Source organism: Schistocerca americana, chromosome 7 (genome assembly GCF_021461395.2).
Source record: "Schistocerca americana isolate TAMUIC-IGC-003095 chromosome 7, iqSchAmer2.1, whole genome shotgun sequence".
NCBI lineage: Eukaryota > Metazoa > Arthropoda > Insecta > Orthoptera > Acrididae > Schistocerca > Schistocerca americana.
In genome coordinates, this window is record NC_060125.1 from 361,450,667 (window position 1) to 361,466,945 (window position 16,279).

The 16,279-nt window shown below is 42.6% G+C and overlaps 1 protein-coding gene across 1 annotated transcript in view; it reads left to right on the forward strand.

Moving 5' to 3' along the window:
• The first annotated feature begins 14,214 nt into the window (after positions 1–14,214).
• LOC124622323 (nucleolar protein 6) overlaps positions 14,215–16,279 on the forward strand; it is a 136,827-nt gene continuing 134,762 nt past the window's right edge. Inside the window, exon 1 of the mRNA XM_047147998.1 lies at positions 14,215–14,341. Coding sequence (XP_047003954.1) covers positions 14,324–14,341 — 18 coding nt within the window. The 5' untranslated portion in view covers positions 14,215–14,323. The remainder of the gene's footprint in view (positions 14,342–16,279) is intronic.

Below are 16,279 nucleotides of genomic sequence, written 5' to 3' on the forward strand. Positions count from 1 at the left end.
CATTTGTCAGTTGACGGGCAGTGCTATGGTTGTCAGTTCACACATGCAAACGTCTCTCGTTCTGTCACTGCCCCAATGTGACTTGCACACGTGTCGAATAGGTCTTGTTGTTTGTCTCCACTTCGTGTCAGAGGCATTCACACATAAGCTTCGCTTCGGAGCACACACGTCACATGTGATTTAGTCATACAGTAAGCATGGTGGCACAGTATATGGGTTTTGTTTAGGGACTAACCAAGTGTGGACGCATCGCGATGTCTGGCAGGCAAAGTATATGCGGTCATGAGTTATCCAGAGCGTCTGGAAACAGTGCAGTCCCGTGGCCAATCTGAGCATGTGGCACCAAGTTTCTGTAGTTTAAAAATTGCATGTTATCGACCTACACAACATTAATAACTTTGGTTCCTACTGGCATCAGCTATACAGGATTAAAATTTCATGACACAGTTTTTCACTAAATGTGTTTGCCTTTGTAAGTTACGAATTAATAGGTGACAGAAATATTTATTGCAGTAGGTCACCATAAGAAACGTTACACTGTCTGCGGAGCTATGAACATAGTTTATTGTGTTTTTATCCAAAGAGTTACAGCAAAAAGGTACAATGTTTTAAATGGAACAATAGTTGTTTCTATCATGCACTGGAATCAGTAACACCAACTGTGTATATATCAATTTAAATTACATTCTTATCACTTTTAGTTTGCGAGCTACAACCTTTCAGAATTTTTTGGACATATGCCACACATGCTGCACATAACGCAATGCTCCTTCTAAATGTGGTGCCGCCGAGTTGTAACGTCGCCGGTGTTATGGAGCGAGAAGTTTCCTCGACGCACTGTTAGACTGCCGACTGTCGCCGGACACGGCCGTATACCCGACAACTCGAGCCACACAAACGGGTCTCAATATACTGCAGTTACTGACATTAGATGAAGATGGCATACACAAAGAACGAGTACACTGACATGCTGCAGATGCTCGGCGAGTGCCAACTCGATGCCACTGAAGCAGCCATGGCATATGCCTTGAGATATCCTTGGTGAAGAGCTCCATCAGCCATTACATTCTTACGTGGCAAACAACGACTTCGGGAAACAGACCGCTTGGTAATGCACTGCAATAATAGATGAAGAACTGCAAGAAGTGAGGAGACGGAGGTGTTTGTTTTAGCTGCAGTACACCACGATCCTCATGTCAGCTTACGAGCCATTGCTGCAGGCGCTGGTGTCAGTCTCACATCTGTGTAGTGTATAGTACCTGGCCACAGGTTTCACCCGTACCACCTGTCACTGACCCAGGAGCTGCATGGGAACGATTTCCGTGCGAGAGTTACATACTGTGAATGGGCCATGAGTAATTTCACACTGGAGTCTTTACAAGGTGTTATGTTCTCTGATGAGTCTACGTTCACACATTATGGTGCAGTGAATCACCATAACATCCACTACTGGGCCGCAGACAATCCTCGCTGGGTACGACCTGTCGACCGTCAATGTAGGTGGTCTATTAATGCATGGTGTGGAATCCTTGGGGATGAAATCATCGGTCCACACTATTTCCCAGGTACACTCACAGGTGAGTTGTATCGCGAATTTATAGTCGACAGTTTGGGTGGCCTCCTTGAACATGTATGTCTACCCAGCCCATTCGACGCAGCTTGGGTGGTCTCCTTGAACCTGTATGTCTACCCAGCCCATTCGACGCGTGCTGTTGTGGAAGAACTAAACAACAGGTTTGCAGGAAGGTGGTTGGGGCGCATGGTCCTCTTTCATGGCCCTCAAGGTTGCCTGATGTAACACCATTAAATTTCTTTTTGTGTGGATATCTAAAGGATCGTGTTTATGTCACTGAGCCCACATCCCAAGATGATCTAAAACGGTGCATCGAGGATGCATGTTGCTCTGTGACACTGGCGATCTTACATCTCGTCCACGGATCCATTAGAAGGCGCATTGCTTTGTGCATTCAGGAACATGGACACACATCTGAACATCTCATTTAAATTAACTTCCCACAGCCAGAGCATCCATCACCCACCACACAGCCATGTATTATGTACAGTTTGTGGTATCTACCCCTGAAACTTTGAAGGGTTGTAGCTCCCAAACTAAAGGTGGTAGGAATGCAATTTAAATTGATGTATACACAGCTGGTGTTACTGATTCCAGCGCATGATAGAAACAATTATTGTTCCATTTAAAAATTGTATCCCTTTTTCCGTAACTCTTTGGATAATAACACAATAAACCGCAGGGTGGAGCACGAAATGTATTACCAATTGTTTCTTTCACATTTTACGTCACACATTGGATATCCCACTGGGGTCTCTACAGGAGTACCAGCAGAGCTTGGAAAAACAAATGAGTTACGAAATGACGTGTAATTCACGATACCGCCGCTAGGAGACTAGTAAGCAGCAATGGCTGACAATGGAAGAATGACGACACAGCAAAGATCGGCAGTTGTGTTACTTTTTCATGAATCAAAAAGCCTTGTTGTGACTCAGAGTCGTTTTCGACAACAGTTTAACACACGATGCGTCCCTTGGAAGAAGACCATCCACAGGTTGTACGATAAATTTGTACAGGAAGCAACAGTATTGGAAGCGGAGCGACCTCGGCCTAAGCCTGTTTGTTTGCTGGAGAATATTGAAGCGGTACGAGAAGTCCCAGGAAATCGTGTAGAAAGGCAGCAGTGCAACTGGGAATATCCAAACGCTCCGTTCAACGCATTCTTAAAAGTGACCTCCATACAAGATGACCTGTGCACAGCAGGTCACTGAAGAACACAAGCAGCAGAGTCTACTGTTTGCTCAGTGGGCGGAGGATAGGGAAGAAACTCTCAACAACGTTTGGGTTTCAGACAAAGCGCATTTTCATTTAGACGGTCCGGTTAACAAACAAAATGTACACTTTTGAGCCACCGAAAACCCACAAGTGCTTCATGAACGACAACATTATGCTCTGAGGATTACAGCGTGGGCAGCAATTTCCAGTCATAGACTTATTGGACCCTTTTTCTTCGACGAAACTGTGAACAGCGAGCGTTATTTGAGCATGCTTTGTAATAACTTCATTCCACATACATACTGCAAACACTGTGTTGGAGCGAAGACGAGCGTCTCGTTCGAAGAATTCAAAAATGCCTTCTTGGGCAAGTATTGGTCTAAAGAAACCCAAGAAAGGATCAAACAAGAAATTATGATGTCCAGAGATAGGGGCAGGGTACCGGAGTCCGGTCAAATTTTTTGAAAATATGAAAAAAAGGAACCAGTACCTAGACAACCCATGTAGCAGTGCGGAAATCAACAGATTATGCTACATGAAACTTCTCATCTTGTTTCAACAATCACTTGCCGGTCGTTGTGGTAGTGATACTGAGGTATTTAAGGGTATTTTGCGCGAACTGTAAAATCGCATTTCAAGAGGAACAGGTGCGGGAGAAACGCCGACAGCGTGAACAAAATAACAACCGTCGCAATAATGGTCCTCAGTGGGATAGTAGGTCAGTGCCGAACTACAACGGCCACAATCAAAATAAGAGTAATGGCAACTCGAAAAGAAGGTACACAGAAGATGAGCGACACTCTCCGGTGCAACATAATAAATTACAAAGGACGTGGGGCGGTAATCAGCAATCGGGAAGGAACAGGAATATTGGTTACCAAAATAACAACCAGGAAGTTGTCGAAGTCCGCCCTCTGAAGCCTGGTCCATCCCACATTAACGGGCAGGATTACGAATGACTAGACCAGTGCGCGGACGTAGTAAATATAGGCTTAGAATAAGGGTTTTGTTAAAGTGTCTTGTTTTTTTGTGTATATACTGAGCTTAGTGGTAGAATGTCTCGATTATATGTGCCGATATTTTGCGTTTTCATTATTAATAATGATATCTCGCCTCTAGATGTGGTGAAAGTAAAGTGCACTAGAGTATTTTGTAAAAACGCATGATTAAAGAATGGAAAAAACAAGTATTTCTGGGTGTACCCCTAAAAAAAAAGATGGATTAGGAACTCTGTAAATTACAGAAAAGTTCCCCATAGTTGTATTTCCGTCATTGGAGAACATATTTAAGGTGGCCAGTCCCGTAGGTCGTTACGAGGACGCACCAACGCATCTTGTATGCCCATGAATACACAAGAGGTGGACAGCTACGCACAGTTTCGTGAATTAGTGCACCCAGTGCATGTTAAAAAGAACCGGATGTAATCATCTACAGAGTGAACAGCAGCATTGATACGCCAGAAATACTTGTTGATACCAAGATAGTGTAACAACTGTGAGTGTAACATTGTGACATTGCTAATCCGAAACATGTTCACAGGCCTTATAAAACCATTCGTGACAAAAGGAGAAAACGGGAAGAAAATAGAGGAGAGAAGAAGTGTCGCAATAGAACACAATAAAGGGCACTAACCAAACTTCGAACAAAAAATCTTGGTAAGACTGACACATGTCTAAGTTTGTTGTGTCTTATACATGTTCGCAGGCACAATAAGAGGGACGTCTGCCACATAGGGAATTCAGAAGAAAAAACAAGATTAGAGGTAAAAAGTAATAAATAGTAGATATGTAGTCGGGTTGGCCAACACCGTGTTAGTCGTAGGAATTGGTAGTTAGAAATGGTGATGGGATCCTGTCCAGATAATATGGATTCCCTACCCCTTGATTGTGTGTGTGTGTGTGTGTGAACGACTGTGAAGCAAGTTGTCTTGTACATTTTTTATGTTTATGTATAAAAAAATGTATGGTACTGATGGTTAAACATGAGCACTTTCCATGTACTAAAATTAGTTGTCTTAGTGTGTTAAGGTGGTGTAACTGAGCAAGAGGGAGTTGAAGCTACGACACCTGGCACACCACTCACGAACTGCCAAGGAACGAGGACGACAGCAATGAAGGGAGCACAAAGCTGACGATGATGATGGCATGCAAACCACGCCCTGAATCGACGGGCCGGTGGTCAACTCAGCAGCCAAGGAGAGCTGAGATCCAGCACCTCTGTGTATGACAAAGAGGTCAGTCCTGGTCTCTCTACACAGTGCGGATCAGGGGCAGCAATGAAGAGGTACAAGAAGGTTTCTATATTTGTTGCTCACCACGTCAGGTGGAGCGACAGCCCAGCTGACCTTTTGTGCCTAATGACACCAACTTTGAGGGCGTGAGCAAAAAATAGGCTCTCATCTGATCACGGTCCCTCCCTTGCCCTAAAGCGTCTATAGAAGGGGCAATGACCTGTGGCTGAGCTGCGAGAGGTCACCAATCACAGATGCACCGATGGGATCTTGGGCGTGTCGGACAAGATGTCAACAATGAGCTCTTAGGTGAGAGCCATCCTGCCTCAAAAAGATGCGGGTGCCTGTGGCGCCATCTCCATAATCGACGTTGCTCTCTTCTCAGCCGTTAGCCATCCCTCAACTTGCTAGTCAGAACTAATGTCACTTCCGTTCCTGCAAGAAACTTGTGCCGTGTGTGTGAGTGTGTCAGTGTGGATTCAAATGAATAACATGCACCTCAACAAAGTACTCATTTGTTCTGTTTATGAATTATGTTATAAGAAGGTTATGATTTTATAAATGTGCCATTTGTTAAAACGTCATATATTTGTCATGCCACGTCTGTTTTTGTTAGAATAAGATTTCAAACTTATACCTTGTTACAAATACACAACAGTGGTTGCTCAATATGCAATGATTCTTGTCATTTTGCTTGTGTTATATATATATATATATATATATAACGTCCAGAGACAGACACAAAAAAAACCTTTATTTATAAAATGTCAAAGGGGGGTTCACATATAATTTAATGAGAGCAACTACTATCAACTTCACAAAATGTTACACGAATATTGTTCATGTATGTTTTTAGTAATTTAAGTCGAGTAGGGATGGATAACTGAGAGTGAATGGACCTTAAGCTATAATTGCGGGTTTTGCCATTCAAATGACAAGCACAGAGGTGCTTAAACATGTGTATTTGGCCTTTGCGACGTGTGTCCTTGTAATATAATTGTAGTTTTCTTTTGAGCACTCTGACCAATAATTGTCTCAGGAATCGGCAGAGATTAAAGTAAAATTAAACTAAATAATGACCACATCTTTAACAGTAAATCCAGTCACTGAAGGCAGGTACCCTAGGAATGAGTGGGAGTTTGCCTCAGAGAGGAGGCAGTGGTAATCAATCGCCCAGAACTACTCATGCAAACGGATTAAAAATACCAGTTATTGAGATTTAATTCTGTACCACAGGTGGTAACACCATAAGAGTCATCACCTGTACTACAAAATTGATTTGAAGAGAGGGGCTATGTAAGACGGCAAGAACTATGCCCCTTACATGAAGTCATTAAAGATCACCTAACTCACATAGAGCGAACAGTAGGGCTGAACAAAATGACTGACAAGGCACAATGCATCTTGTAGTGGGTATAGTATGGATGTAGTGAAATAATTAATGTCGGGTGATGGTTTTAAAGTAATTCACATGACATGAAAACTTTGTGGAAACGAGACACTTTACTGGACGCTAGGGAAGTATTTGACTGCGGCCGGCCGGGGGAGCGGCTAAGGGAAGTGACAATAGGCAGCTTAGGGTGGCTCAAGCTCTGGGAAAGCGGTAACGGTGCGCGGCCTCCAGCCGCCTTAAGATGAGTGACAGTGAGTGGGTTGTTGACCCCAACTCCATGCTGCTGTACCGGGAAACAGATGGAGAACTTGTACGCCTGTTGATAAAAGTCTGTCGTCCCATTTTCTGTGAAACATGCGACAAAGCCGCGCAAGCTACTGTGGAGCGGTCAACAGAGGTCAAAATATGCGTGTTCGTGACTATAGCAACTTCACGCTGAATTCACGGTCCGCAGAGTATGAAGTAAATCAGGTGAAGAGCAACAGCATGAAATACGCCGGCCTCCGATGGGAACGTAGGACCAAGGAGTTTGAAGTACTCTCCTGGGAGTCAGAATTCCGGAAAACTTGGTGTTTGTGCAGACGCTAACCTTGATGGGTGGCCTGGGGGGGAGCTAAATACACTCCTGGAAATTGAAATAAGAACACCGTGAATTCATTGTCCCAGGAAGGGGAAACTTTATTGACACATTCCTGGGGTCAGATACATCACATGATCACACTGACAGAATCACAGGCACATAGACACAGGCAACAGAGCATGCACAATGTCGGCACTAGTACAGTGTATATCCACCTTTCGCAGCAATGCAGGCTGCTATTCTCCCATGGGGACGATCGTAGAGATGCTGGATGTAGTCCTGTGGAACGGCTTGCCATGCCATTTCCACCTGGCGCCTCAGTTGGACCAGCGTTCGTGCTGGACGAGCAGACCGCTTGAGACGACGCTTCATCCAGTCCCAAACATGCTCAATGGGGGACAGATCCGGAGATCTTGCTGGCCAGGGTAGTTGACTTACACCTTCTAGAGCACGTTGGGTGGCACGGGATACATGCGGACGTGCATTGTCCTGTTGGAACAGCAAGTTCCCTTGCCGGTCTAGGAATGGTAGAACCATGGGTTCGATGACGGTTTGGATGTACCGTGCACTATTCAGTGTCCCCTCGACGATCACCGGTGGTGTACGGCCAGTGTAGGAGATCGCTCCCCACACCATGATGCCGGGTGTTGGCCCTGTGTGCCTCGGTCGTATGCAGTCCTGATTGTGGCGCTCACCTGCACGGCGCCAAACACGCATACGACCATCATTGGCACCAAGGCAGAAGCGACTCTCATCGCTGAAGACGACACGTCTCCATTCGTCCCTCCATTCACGCCTGTCGCGACACCACTGGAGGCGGGCTGCACGATGTTGGGGCGTGAGAGGAAGACGGCCTAACGGTGTGCGGGACCGTAGCCCAGCTTCATGGAGACGGTTGCGAATGGTCCTCGCCGATACCCCAGGAGCAACAGTGTCCCTAATTTGCTGGGAAGTGGCGGTGCGGTCCCCTACGGCACTGCGTAGGATCCTACGGTCTTGGCGTGCATCCGTGCGTCGCTGCGGTCCGGTCCCAGGTCGACGGGCACGTGCACCTTCCGCCGACCACTGGCGACAACATCGATGTACTGTGGAGACCTCACGCCCCACGTGTTGAGCAATTCGGCGGTACGTCCACCCGGCCTCCCGCATGCCCACTATACGCCGTCGCTCAAAGTCCGTCAACTGCACATACGGTTCACGTCCACGCTGTCGCGGCATGCTACCAGTGTTAAAGACTGCGATGGAGCTCCGTGTGCCACGGCAAACTGGCTGACACTGACGGCGGCGGTGCACAAATGCTGCGCAGCTAGCGCCATTCGACGGCCAACACCGCGGTTCCTGGTGTGTCCGCTGTGCCGAGCGTGTGATCATTGCTTGTACAGCCCTCTCGCAGTGTCCGGAGCAAGTATGGTGGGTCTGACACACCGGTGTCAATGTGTTCTTTTTTCCATTTCCAGGAGTGTAGAAGAAGTTGAGAGGAAGGGAAATTTTGTGGGAATTTGTTCACTTCCCAGAGCAGGCATTGGTCGGTGCTAGGAAGCGTCGCATAATTAACGCGACTTGCACTGCAATTGGCATAAGTGATTTTGCTGGAGGGGAACCCGAGGCGAAGAGTGGACTGGCAGAAGTCTCAGTAGAGGTCTTCCGTTCCCAGCTTGCCTAGAGTGCGGACGTGGCGTCCTTTACTCAGCTTGCCTGAGAAAGAGTGAGCATCTCTGCAGTTTAGGACATAGCAAATGGAACGATTGAGCTTGAAGATAGAAAGTTTTGGTTCAGCTATGTACTGAGCAAGATAGCTAGGAGTGAATAGACGAGCGCAGCCTTGCAGCACCACAGGGTCGGCCGACGTCCACACAACGACGCCGTATAACCACGCTGTGTTCGGTGATATTGCGCCTGCTCTGGCCACTGATTAATTTGTTGGATCACGTCGGCAAAGTTTCCACGAGGGTTTCATGGGCCGTGTACTGTAGAATTCTTCTCGCACTTCGCATTATGCCTGGGTCAGTCGCTAGGAATTACTTCTGAGTTATCGAGCTTTACTCCACGCAAACGCAATTTATTACCACTGCCTGGTAGGAGAGTCATGTAATGTGATGATTGAAGGTCGTAAGTTAAAATAAATTTGTGATAATCGACTGCATCTGTTTTCAATCACGTAGTTGAAATCCCAAGTCACTTTCTTAATTAATCTTATGTTCAACATTTGCATCTGGTGTTCAATGGCTGCATATAGCATCAATGTGCACCCCTTCTTAATTAAAAGTGATCAATTCTGAATCAATTAATGTCAACACTGCAACCGCAGTTCAATCAGGAGTCACAGGGCCTTATTACTTTCTTTGCATTATCCGATATTGCGGCAGTTTTGCACTCTCTGTTGATCTGTTAGTCAATTAGCTGGGGTGAACACACGCCAAAACCAGATAACTGACGGGTGGGGTGTTACAACACATTTAAATGAACATTTTCCCCAGAAATGGATTAGTCGTGCTGCTGTGGCCACCCAGATCACCCAATTTAACACCAATGGATTCTTGTGTTGGGGATGGATAAAAGACATAGTTTATGAGTAAAAAGTCAATACATGGGAGGCATTACCCACTCGTATTATGAAAGCAATAGACGAAATTAAGAACAACCCTGTGATACTAAAACAAAATATGTGCAGCTAAATGCATTGAACTCGGTGGAGACATTTTTGAATATTTATTGTGAAACTGTATGTACACTGTACAACTTCCTTAACACCGATCTTTGTTTTTCCAGTTGAACATGAATTCGCGTGTGCTATGGTGTTAGTAAATGCAGATTATCTGAAACATTCATAAGTTTCAGTTAATGTTATTATCATCATGTTTCCAAAATTAAATTCTCTATAACTTGAAAATGTTTACCAATTGTCTCGAATTTAAAAAAAAATTGGGCAAAGTAGTTAATAAATTAAGAATTTTATGAAACTACTTCTTTGCTTCTCTGAATGTTCTGGAAAACCGCTGCAGATAATGTCTGGGACATATTTTATTAGATTGGCCAGATGAATAACAACAAAATAAATGAAAATCGGGCGTTGCTTTAACCTCGTACAGTTTTTCAATGGCTTCATATTAGCGAAGTCGCTAAATTCCAGGAAGAATCTTTTATTAGCTGTAGCTCTGTAACTAAGCATTTGTGGACCTATGTTTATATGAATTTTTTTCATTAGTTTAACTTGTAAAATAACATATTAAAATATTTGCATACCTTCGTGAATGACCCTGTATATTCCTATTCTTTCTTAACAGAAAAACCACTTGTACTCCCAGAAGCAGTGAAAGGGTACCTGCCGATCACTGTTTTCACTTTTTTCAGTAATAAAACTAAAACACATTGAAAATGAATGCAGTACAGCAGCAATTACTCCCGACACTTGCGACTGAATGCTTGTGTTTCGAAATACTGCCACCCGGTGGAGGTAGCGGAAGGAAAATGCTGCAACAAAGTAAACCTAGCTGAACTTTTTGTGGCATTACTAATGTTCTTAATATTAGATTGTGATACCAACATGCATTCAAAAGACTTTGGTGCCATCGAACATACATCTTGCTACTCAGTTAACTGATTCTATGGGAAATGATTGAAAGATGATATTGTCACTTTACACTAAGCTAAAGAAACAGCATCAAGTACACTGATATACACACCTTTCAACGTGAATAGAGACAAGTACAGTTTGCTGATGTAAGTAAGCAAATATGCACAAGTAAATACTTGTGCACCTTCCCCCCCCCCCCCCCCCCACGACTACCCTTATATTTGGCTTAAACCACATGCAGACGTGTAGCTAAAGTGACACAACATCTAATGGCATAGTGAAGTGGCACTGCGGTTGCACACATGAACACCCCCTCCCCCCCAAGACTAGCCTTATATTTAGCTTAAACCACATGCAGACGTGTAGCTAAAGTGAACACAACATCTAATGGCATAGTGAAGTGGCACTGCGGTTGCACTCATGAACACCCAAATTTCAATGCCATCACTCAAGAGCCGCAACTTCTACCATGACACAAAATCACTCCACAATAACAGTGACAGAATTCTCTTGTTTCAAAACGAAGACTCCAGGCAGCAGTGGTGGAGGGCAAATGGCGTCACAAAATACAACCAAGTTGAATTTCTTCTTGTGGCACTAGACTGTTCCCCCAGGGGGTGAGTCTAATTGCACACTCGTATAGTCACGTGTGAAGTCATTATGACGTTTACATGCTGTAATTATTGAATCTGACCTCCACACACAGCTTTGAGCTTTCCAGTATGACCAGGGAGATAGACTATTGCGAGTCTGACTTACTTGGCACGAGACATCAGAGAAGTCATTAGTCACAGCTAAAGATAAATTTAACTTCTCATAGTTGCAGCATTTTTGCTGAAAACAGGTGACCAAAGATATTTTTTTCTCAAATAACAGTCTGAAGTGACTGTACTCAGCTGACAGTAATTGCAAATATTTCTTTATATCAGTGAAATGCAAACTTTTCTTAACATGACTCATTTGACACTGAACACATTTTAAAATTTGCTCTAGTACTCACATTGTAATTACCAAATGATGAATACTGGATTGAAAAATTCTGTTTTCGACGAAAATAGGATGAAGATATTAAACTAATTGGAAAAATAGTCTATAGCCTGTTATGCCCTTCTAGATCTATGTTTCGTGTGTCAGGGTAGGCTGCTTTTCTTAAACACATTGTCGTTAGCCATGCCCTAAGCTTTTAGGATTGTGATGAGTAAGACTTCACATTTCACTGATATGATATGTGTAACTGTTTGACAATAAGAAGAACATACTTTGGCGTTAGACATTTCTGTATTTAATTTTAATAACTGAATCATTTCTGAGGGCAATTCACTACTTGTGTTGAGGTACTATGGACTCTGTTTCACACTGCTACTTGGCGGCAATTTTTGTGTTTAAAAAAAAGTTATCCTCACGAGTTTCGAACATTGTACTTCTCTCATGGCGTAACTTCATTTAACTGGCTGTGCCACTGTAATGTTGATGCATGGTCTCCCAAATTTACCATTTAAAAAGCCAATTGTGGGCTCCTTTTTTCCAAAATTTTGCAGGTGCACATTTTCAAAGAAAATACACACAACAGTAGCTTCCAAAATTGCAGTGAATGTACCATTTGAGCTGGCCCTTTAAGCAGCTTCCAAAAATAGCTACCGCAGTTTAGTGCCTCAAACGATCACAAAAGTCTGTATGTGGTCTCTGCTATCTTTGATACAGCGTGTACATTTCATAATGACGTCGTGTGCCACGCTATCAGCGTGCATGCAATAATAGCGGTACTACACATGTGCATATGGCGAATACTGAGAACCGAGCAGCCGAGCGAAAGGGGTATTCGTCATAGCATTCACCGAACATTCACAAAATGGTTAGCACTTCGCACCACCCATGCGCACTTTGCTGAGCATCAAGCACTTTGGCAACAATGAATATTCGCCAAGCTCTGTACAGATAGGTATGGATAGCGATTCCGAACTTATAATTAATAGTTCTGTTGCATTTTTGGTAATGGTTTGCAGCAGAATGTTGATCAAGAAAAAGAAAGAGAAGCAGACAGTGTCACTGAACCAAATCAGAGAAACGTGTCATCCTTTGTGATGTGATATTTGCACCAGCTACCATTTTAGTGCATATCTAGTTACAGAAAAAGTCTGATGAAATAATAGTTTTTATTATAACTAACATACTGTAAGTGTGAAGTGATTTTTCCATTTTGTCCCCCTAATGCAAAATAAATATTTGTTTTTATTTTCTTGTGGGCGAGATGCTCACTTGTCTATCAATACGTGGGAGGTGAAACTCATGATAAACAACTGTTTGTTGCTGCTCATTAATTTTATCATCAACTCTAATGTTTTTCATTATGTACAAAACGTCTCTTTATTATGTGTGCTTTTATCACGAACTTTCAGACACCAGAATGTGAAATATAACCACCTCTCAATGTTCCTCAAAATAAAAGTAATTCGTCAGTCGCAAACAGCTATTTATCGAGAATTTCATCTATAACATATTTTCGTTTGTTAACAGAGGGATTCTGTTAATATAATGGTTTTGTTATAAGCATAGTGACACACACACACACACATAAGGTCAGATTTGTTAAAGAAATTTTCTGGACGATTCGAAAAAATCTGCAGACTGCAAACGAACTTTTTACAGAATTAATTGTAGTGGAGATAAATACGAATTGGGGAAAGGCAATTTCAGTGACCTGCCGTTAATCTGACATTTCTGGCAAAAGACGACACTTTAAAAGCTTTCACTACCTGTTCAAAACTATACCACAACTTATTTCCAAAATAGGCCCAGAGGTTTGCACTGCCATGATCAAAAAGCTACCAAACATTTTATATTGCAGACAGTATTTTTTAAATAAAGTTTATTTAAATGGACTAACAACATCATTAACAGTGAGATATTCTGTAGTATCTGGAGAATCGCTAGAGTAATAGTGATGGTCAGAAGAATAGACGATTTCTATACCATTTGTTCGTTATTGTACAACTTCAAAACTAAAAAAAAAAAAACAATTCAAGTTAAAAAGCAAATAAATAAAAATGTAATATGCACTGCTTTTGATGTCAACATAATTAAAGCTTCTAGGTAGTGATTTATTCATCGGGTACAGTGACCTAACCCAAAAGTGCACTACTATTATCATTTATATACATAACTGCTGATTATTCACTATGTCAACGAAAATAATCACATGTGTAACAGACTTAGTTAATCCCAATAGCACGCTATGAAAAATTTTGTATCATAACTACACAAAAAGTTACAATGAGTCATGGTTGATAAAAAAATTGTTTATCCAAGAGCATTTGCAATAGCACGAATATGATGAGGTGAATCCAAAGCACTGCTTAGCGATTATTCGCTCCCTTTGAAGTGGGAATAAAGACCGATACGGAGCAGGCACGGTGAACATTGGCCGATTTTCGTATTTTCGTTCGGAAAGCAGTAAGTGACCCTACCACACTAGCTGCAGTTCAGCGAAGAGGCGCTTCGTAATCCCCATATGCGGGCTGCCTGGCGCCGCCTTAAGACTCGTTCCCTTGACAACACGGACATCTATCGATGCCTTCGAGCAAGGCAAAGTACATGTTTAAAAGTAGCGTAGGTTCTAATTAAGGCGCGTTGGAATATCTTTGTGGTATAGTCTGTGGTGAGGCTTTAACATGTGTTTATGTTATGGAAAGCGCACGTGGGTTGTGTGTTTATGTTGTTACAAATTGTGAATTGTGGCCGGTTACTTTCGAATTCCATCAATGAAGCTTTCAGAAATGGTTTGTACAGAAGTTATGGAAGACTATGTTGAAGGAAAAATCGGTGCCAAGCAACTACTGATTGCTTATATGACATTACATATAACGTGTTTTCCTTTATTTTCTGCAAACCACTTTACCCACGTCACTAGTATGTTATTTGATGAGTTACATTATCAGATATAGAACAACAGCTCTATTTTCTGTAATATGTTCTAATCTCTCTGTATGTAGTAAATTGCTGTAAATAATCAAAAAATCCGTAGTCAACTCGTGCAGTTCTTGATGTACAGGACTTCCATTTGAGACTAGAAGGGGAAACGTCGCCTGTGCCCAATGCCATATTGCTTTTCTATACCGTGTTCCTTACTCTTTGAAACACATTGGGGTTGGAAACTATGTTATGTGGCAATTCCGATAGTCTGCTTAACTTTGCTTATTTGTTTGCATTACTGGAATGTGTGAAAACGGCTTTTGCTGTACGTGTTATAGACGTAAAGGAGTTAAACAGAATGTTTGATTCTATCTGGTTGGATGATTCTATGACCTAGCGCCGCATAGTTCTGGTCGTAAGGATCAGAATACATAGAATTTTAATTTCCCAGAGAATCTATTATTTACTAGGCATATTCATATGCCTTTGTATGCAGTTGCCTCTGTCTAAAATTCCTTCTCTTTACGTTCAAAATACGTTTCCTCCTCAACTAGTTTCTTTTCCTAAAGTACTTAATGGAATTTTTTGATTGTAATCATGAGTTTTCAACGCAGTCATCTGTAATTTCGAAATGGATATTATATGCACTGTTGCCAAGGACATACTTTTCGTTAACATTTTTAATTGAATGTTAGAAGTATTAAGAATGCAGGCGTGCATGATAGGCAGTATCTTTAACATTAACTGTCTCAGATGCTGTTTTGGGATTTTTGACAGCTCAAAAATTATGCCTTTCATTTGGACATCATTTAGGACTCCTTCCCAATGTCTGCATTTTTTTGTGATATACACAGTATGCACCAAAATACTCCTTGGAGATTTGTCTTTTACCAAGTGAGGTGGCACAGTGGTTAGTACACTGGACTCGCATTTGGGAGGATGACGTTTCAATCCCCCGCCCAGCCATCCTGATTTAGGTTTTCTGTGGTTTCCCTAAATTGCTCCAGGCAAATGCTGGGATGGTTCCTTTGAAAGGGCATGGCAGACTTCCTGCCCCGTCCTTCCCTAATCCGATGAGACCGATAACCTTTGGCCTCTTCCCCCAAACAACCACAACCAAAGATTTATCTTTTATCTGCTCCAGCGTTTCTGGATTTTTCTTGGACTTTAAATTTTTATAATGGAAAGTTGATTCAATATGGATTGGACATAGACATTGGCCTAACTACCATTCAGTCTATTACTCCAATAATTATTTTGTATTCACATTTGTTGGCGTTTTATCTCATAATGGTACCATCAGCTTCCAATCTAGTGAAGACCTCAGTTTATGCTACAGGGAGGGTTAATATTGCACACTAGCCTATTTCAGTATCTACGTCTACATGGTTACTCTGCAATTCACACTTATGTGCATGGCGGATGGTTCATCAAACCATTTTCATACTACTTCTCTACCATTCCACTCTTGAATGGCGAGTGGAAAAAAGGAACCCCTAAATCTTTCTGTTCAATCTCTGATTTCTCTTACTTTATTATGAAGATCATTTCTCCCTATGTAGGTGGGTGTCAACAAAATATTTACACATTCGGAAGGGAAAGTTGGTAATAGAAATTTCGTAAATAGATGTCGCCACAAAGAAAACCGCCTTTGGTTCAGTGACTGCCACCCCCAACTCACGTATCATATCAGTGACACTGTTGCCCCTATTGCGCGATAACACGAAATGAGCTGCCCTTCTTTGCACTTTTTCGGTGTCCTCCGTCAATCCTACCTGGTAAGGATCCCATACCGCACAGCAGTA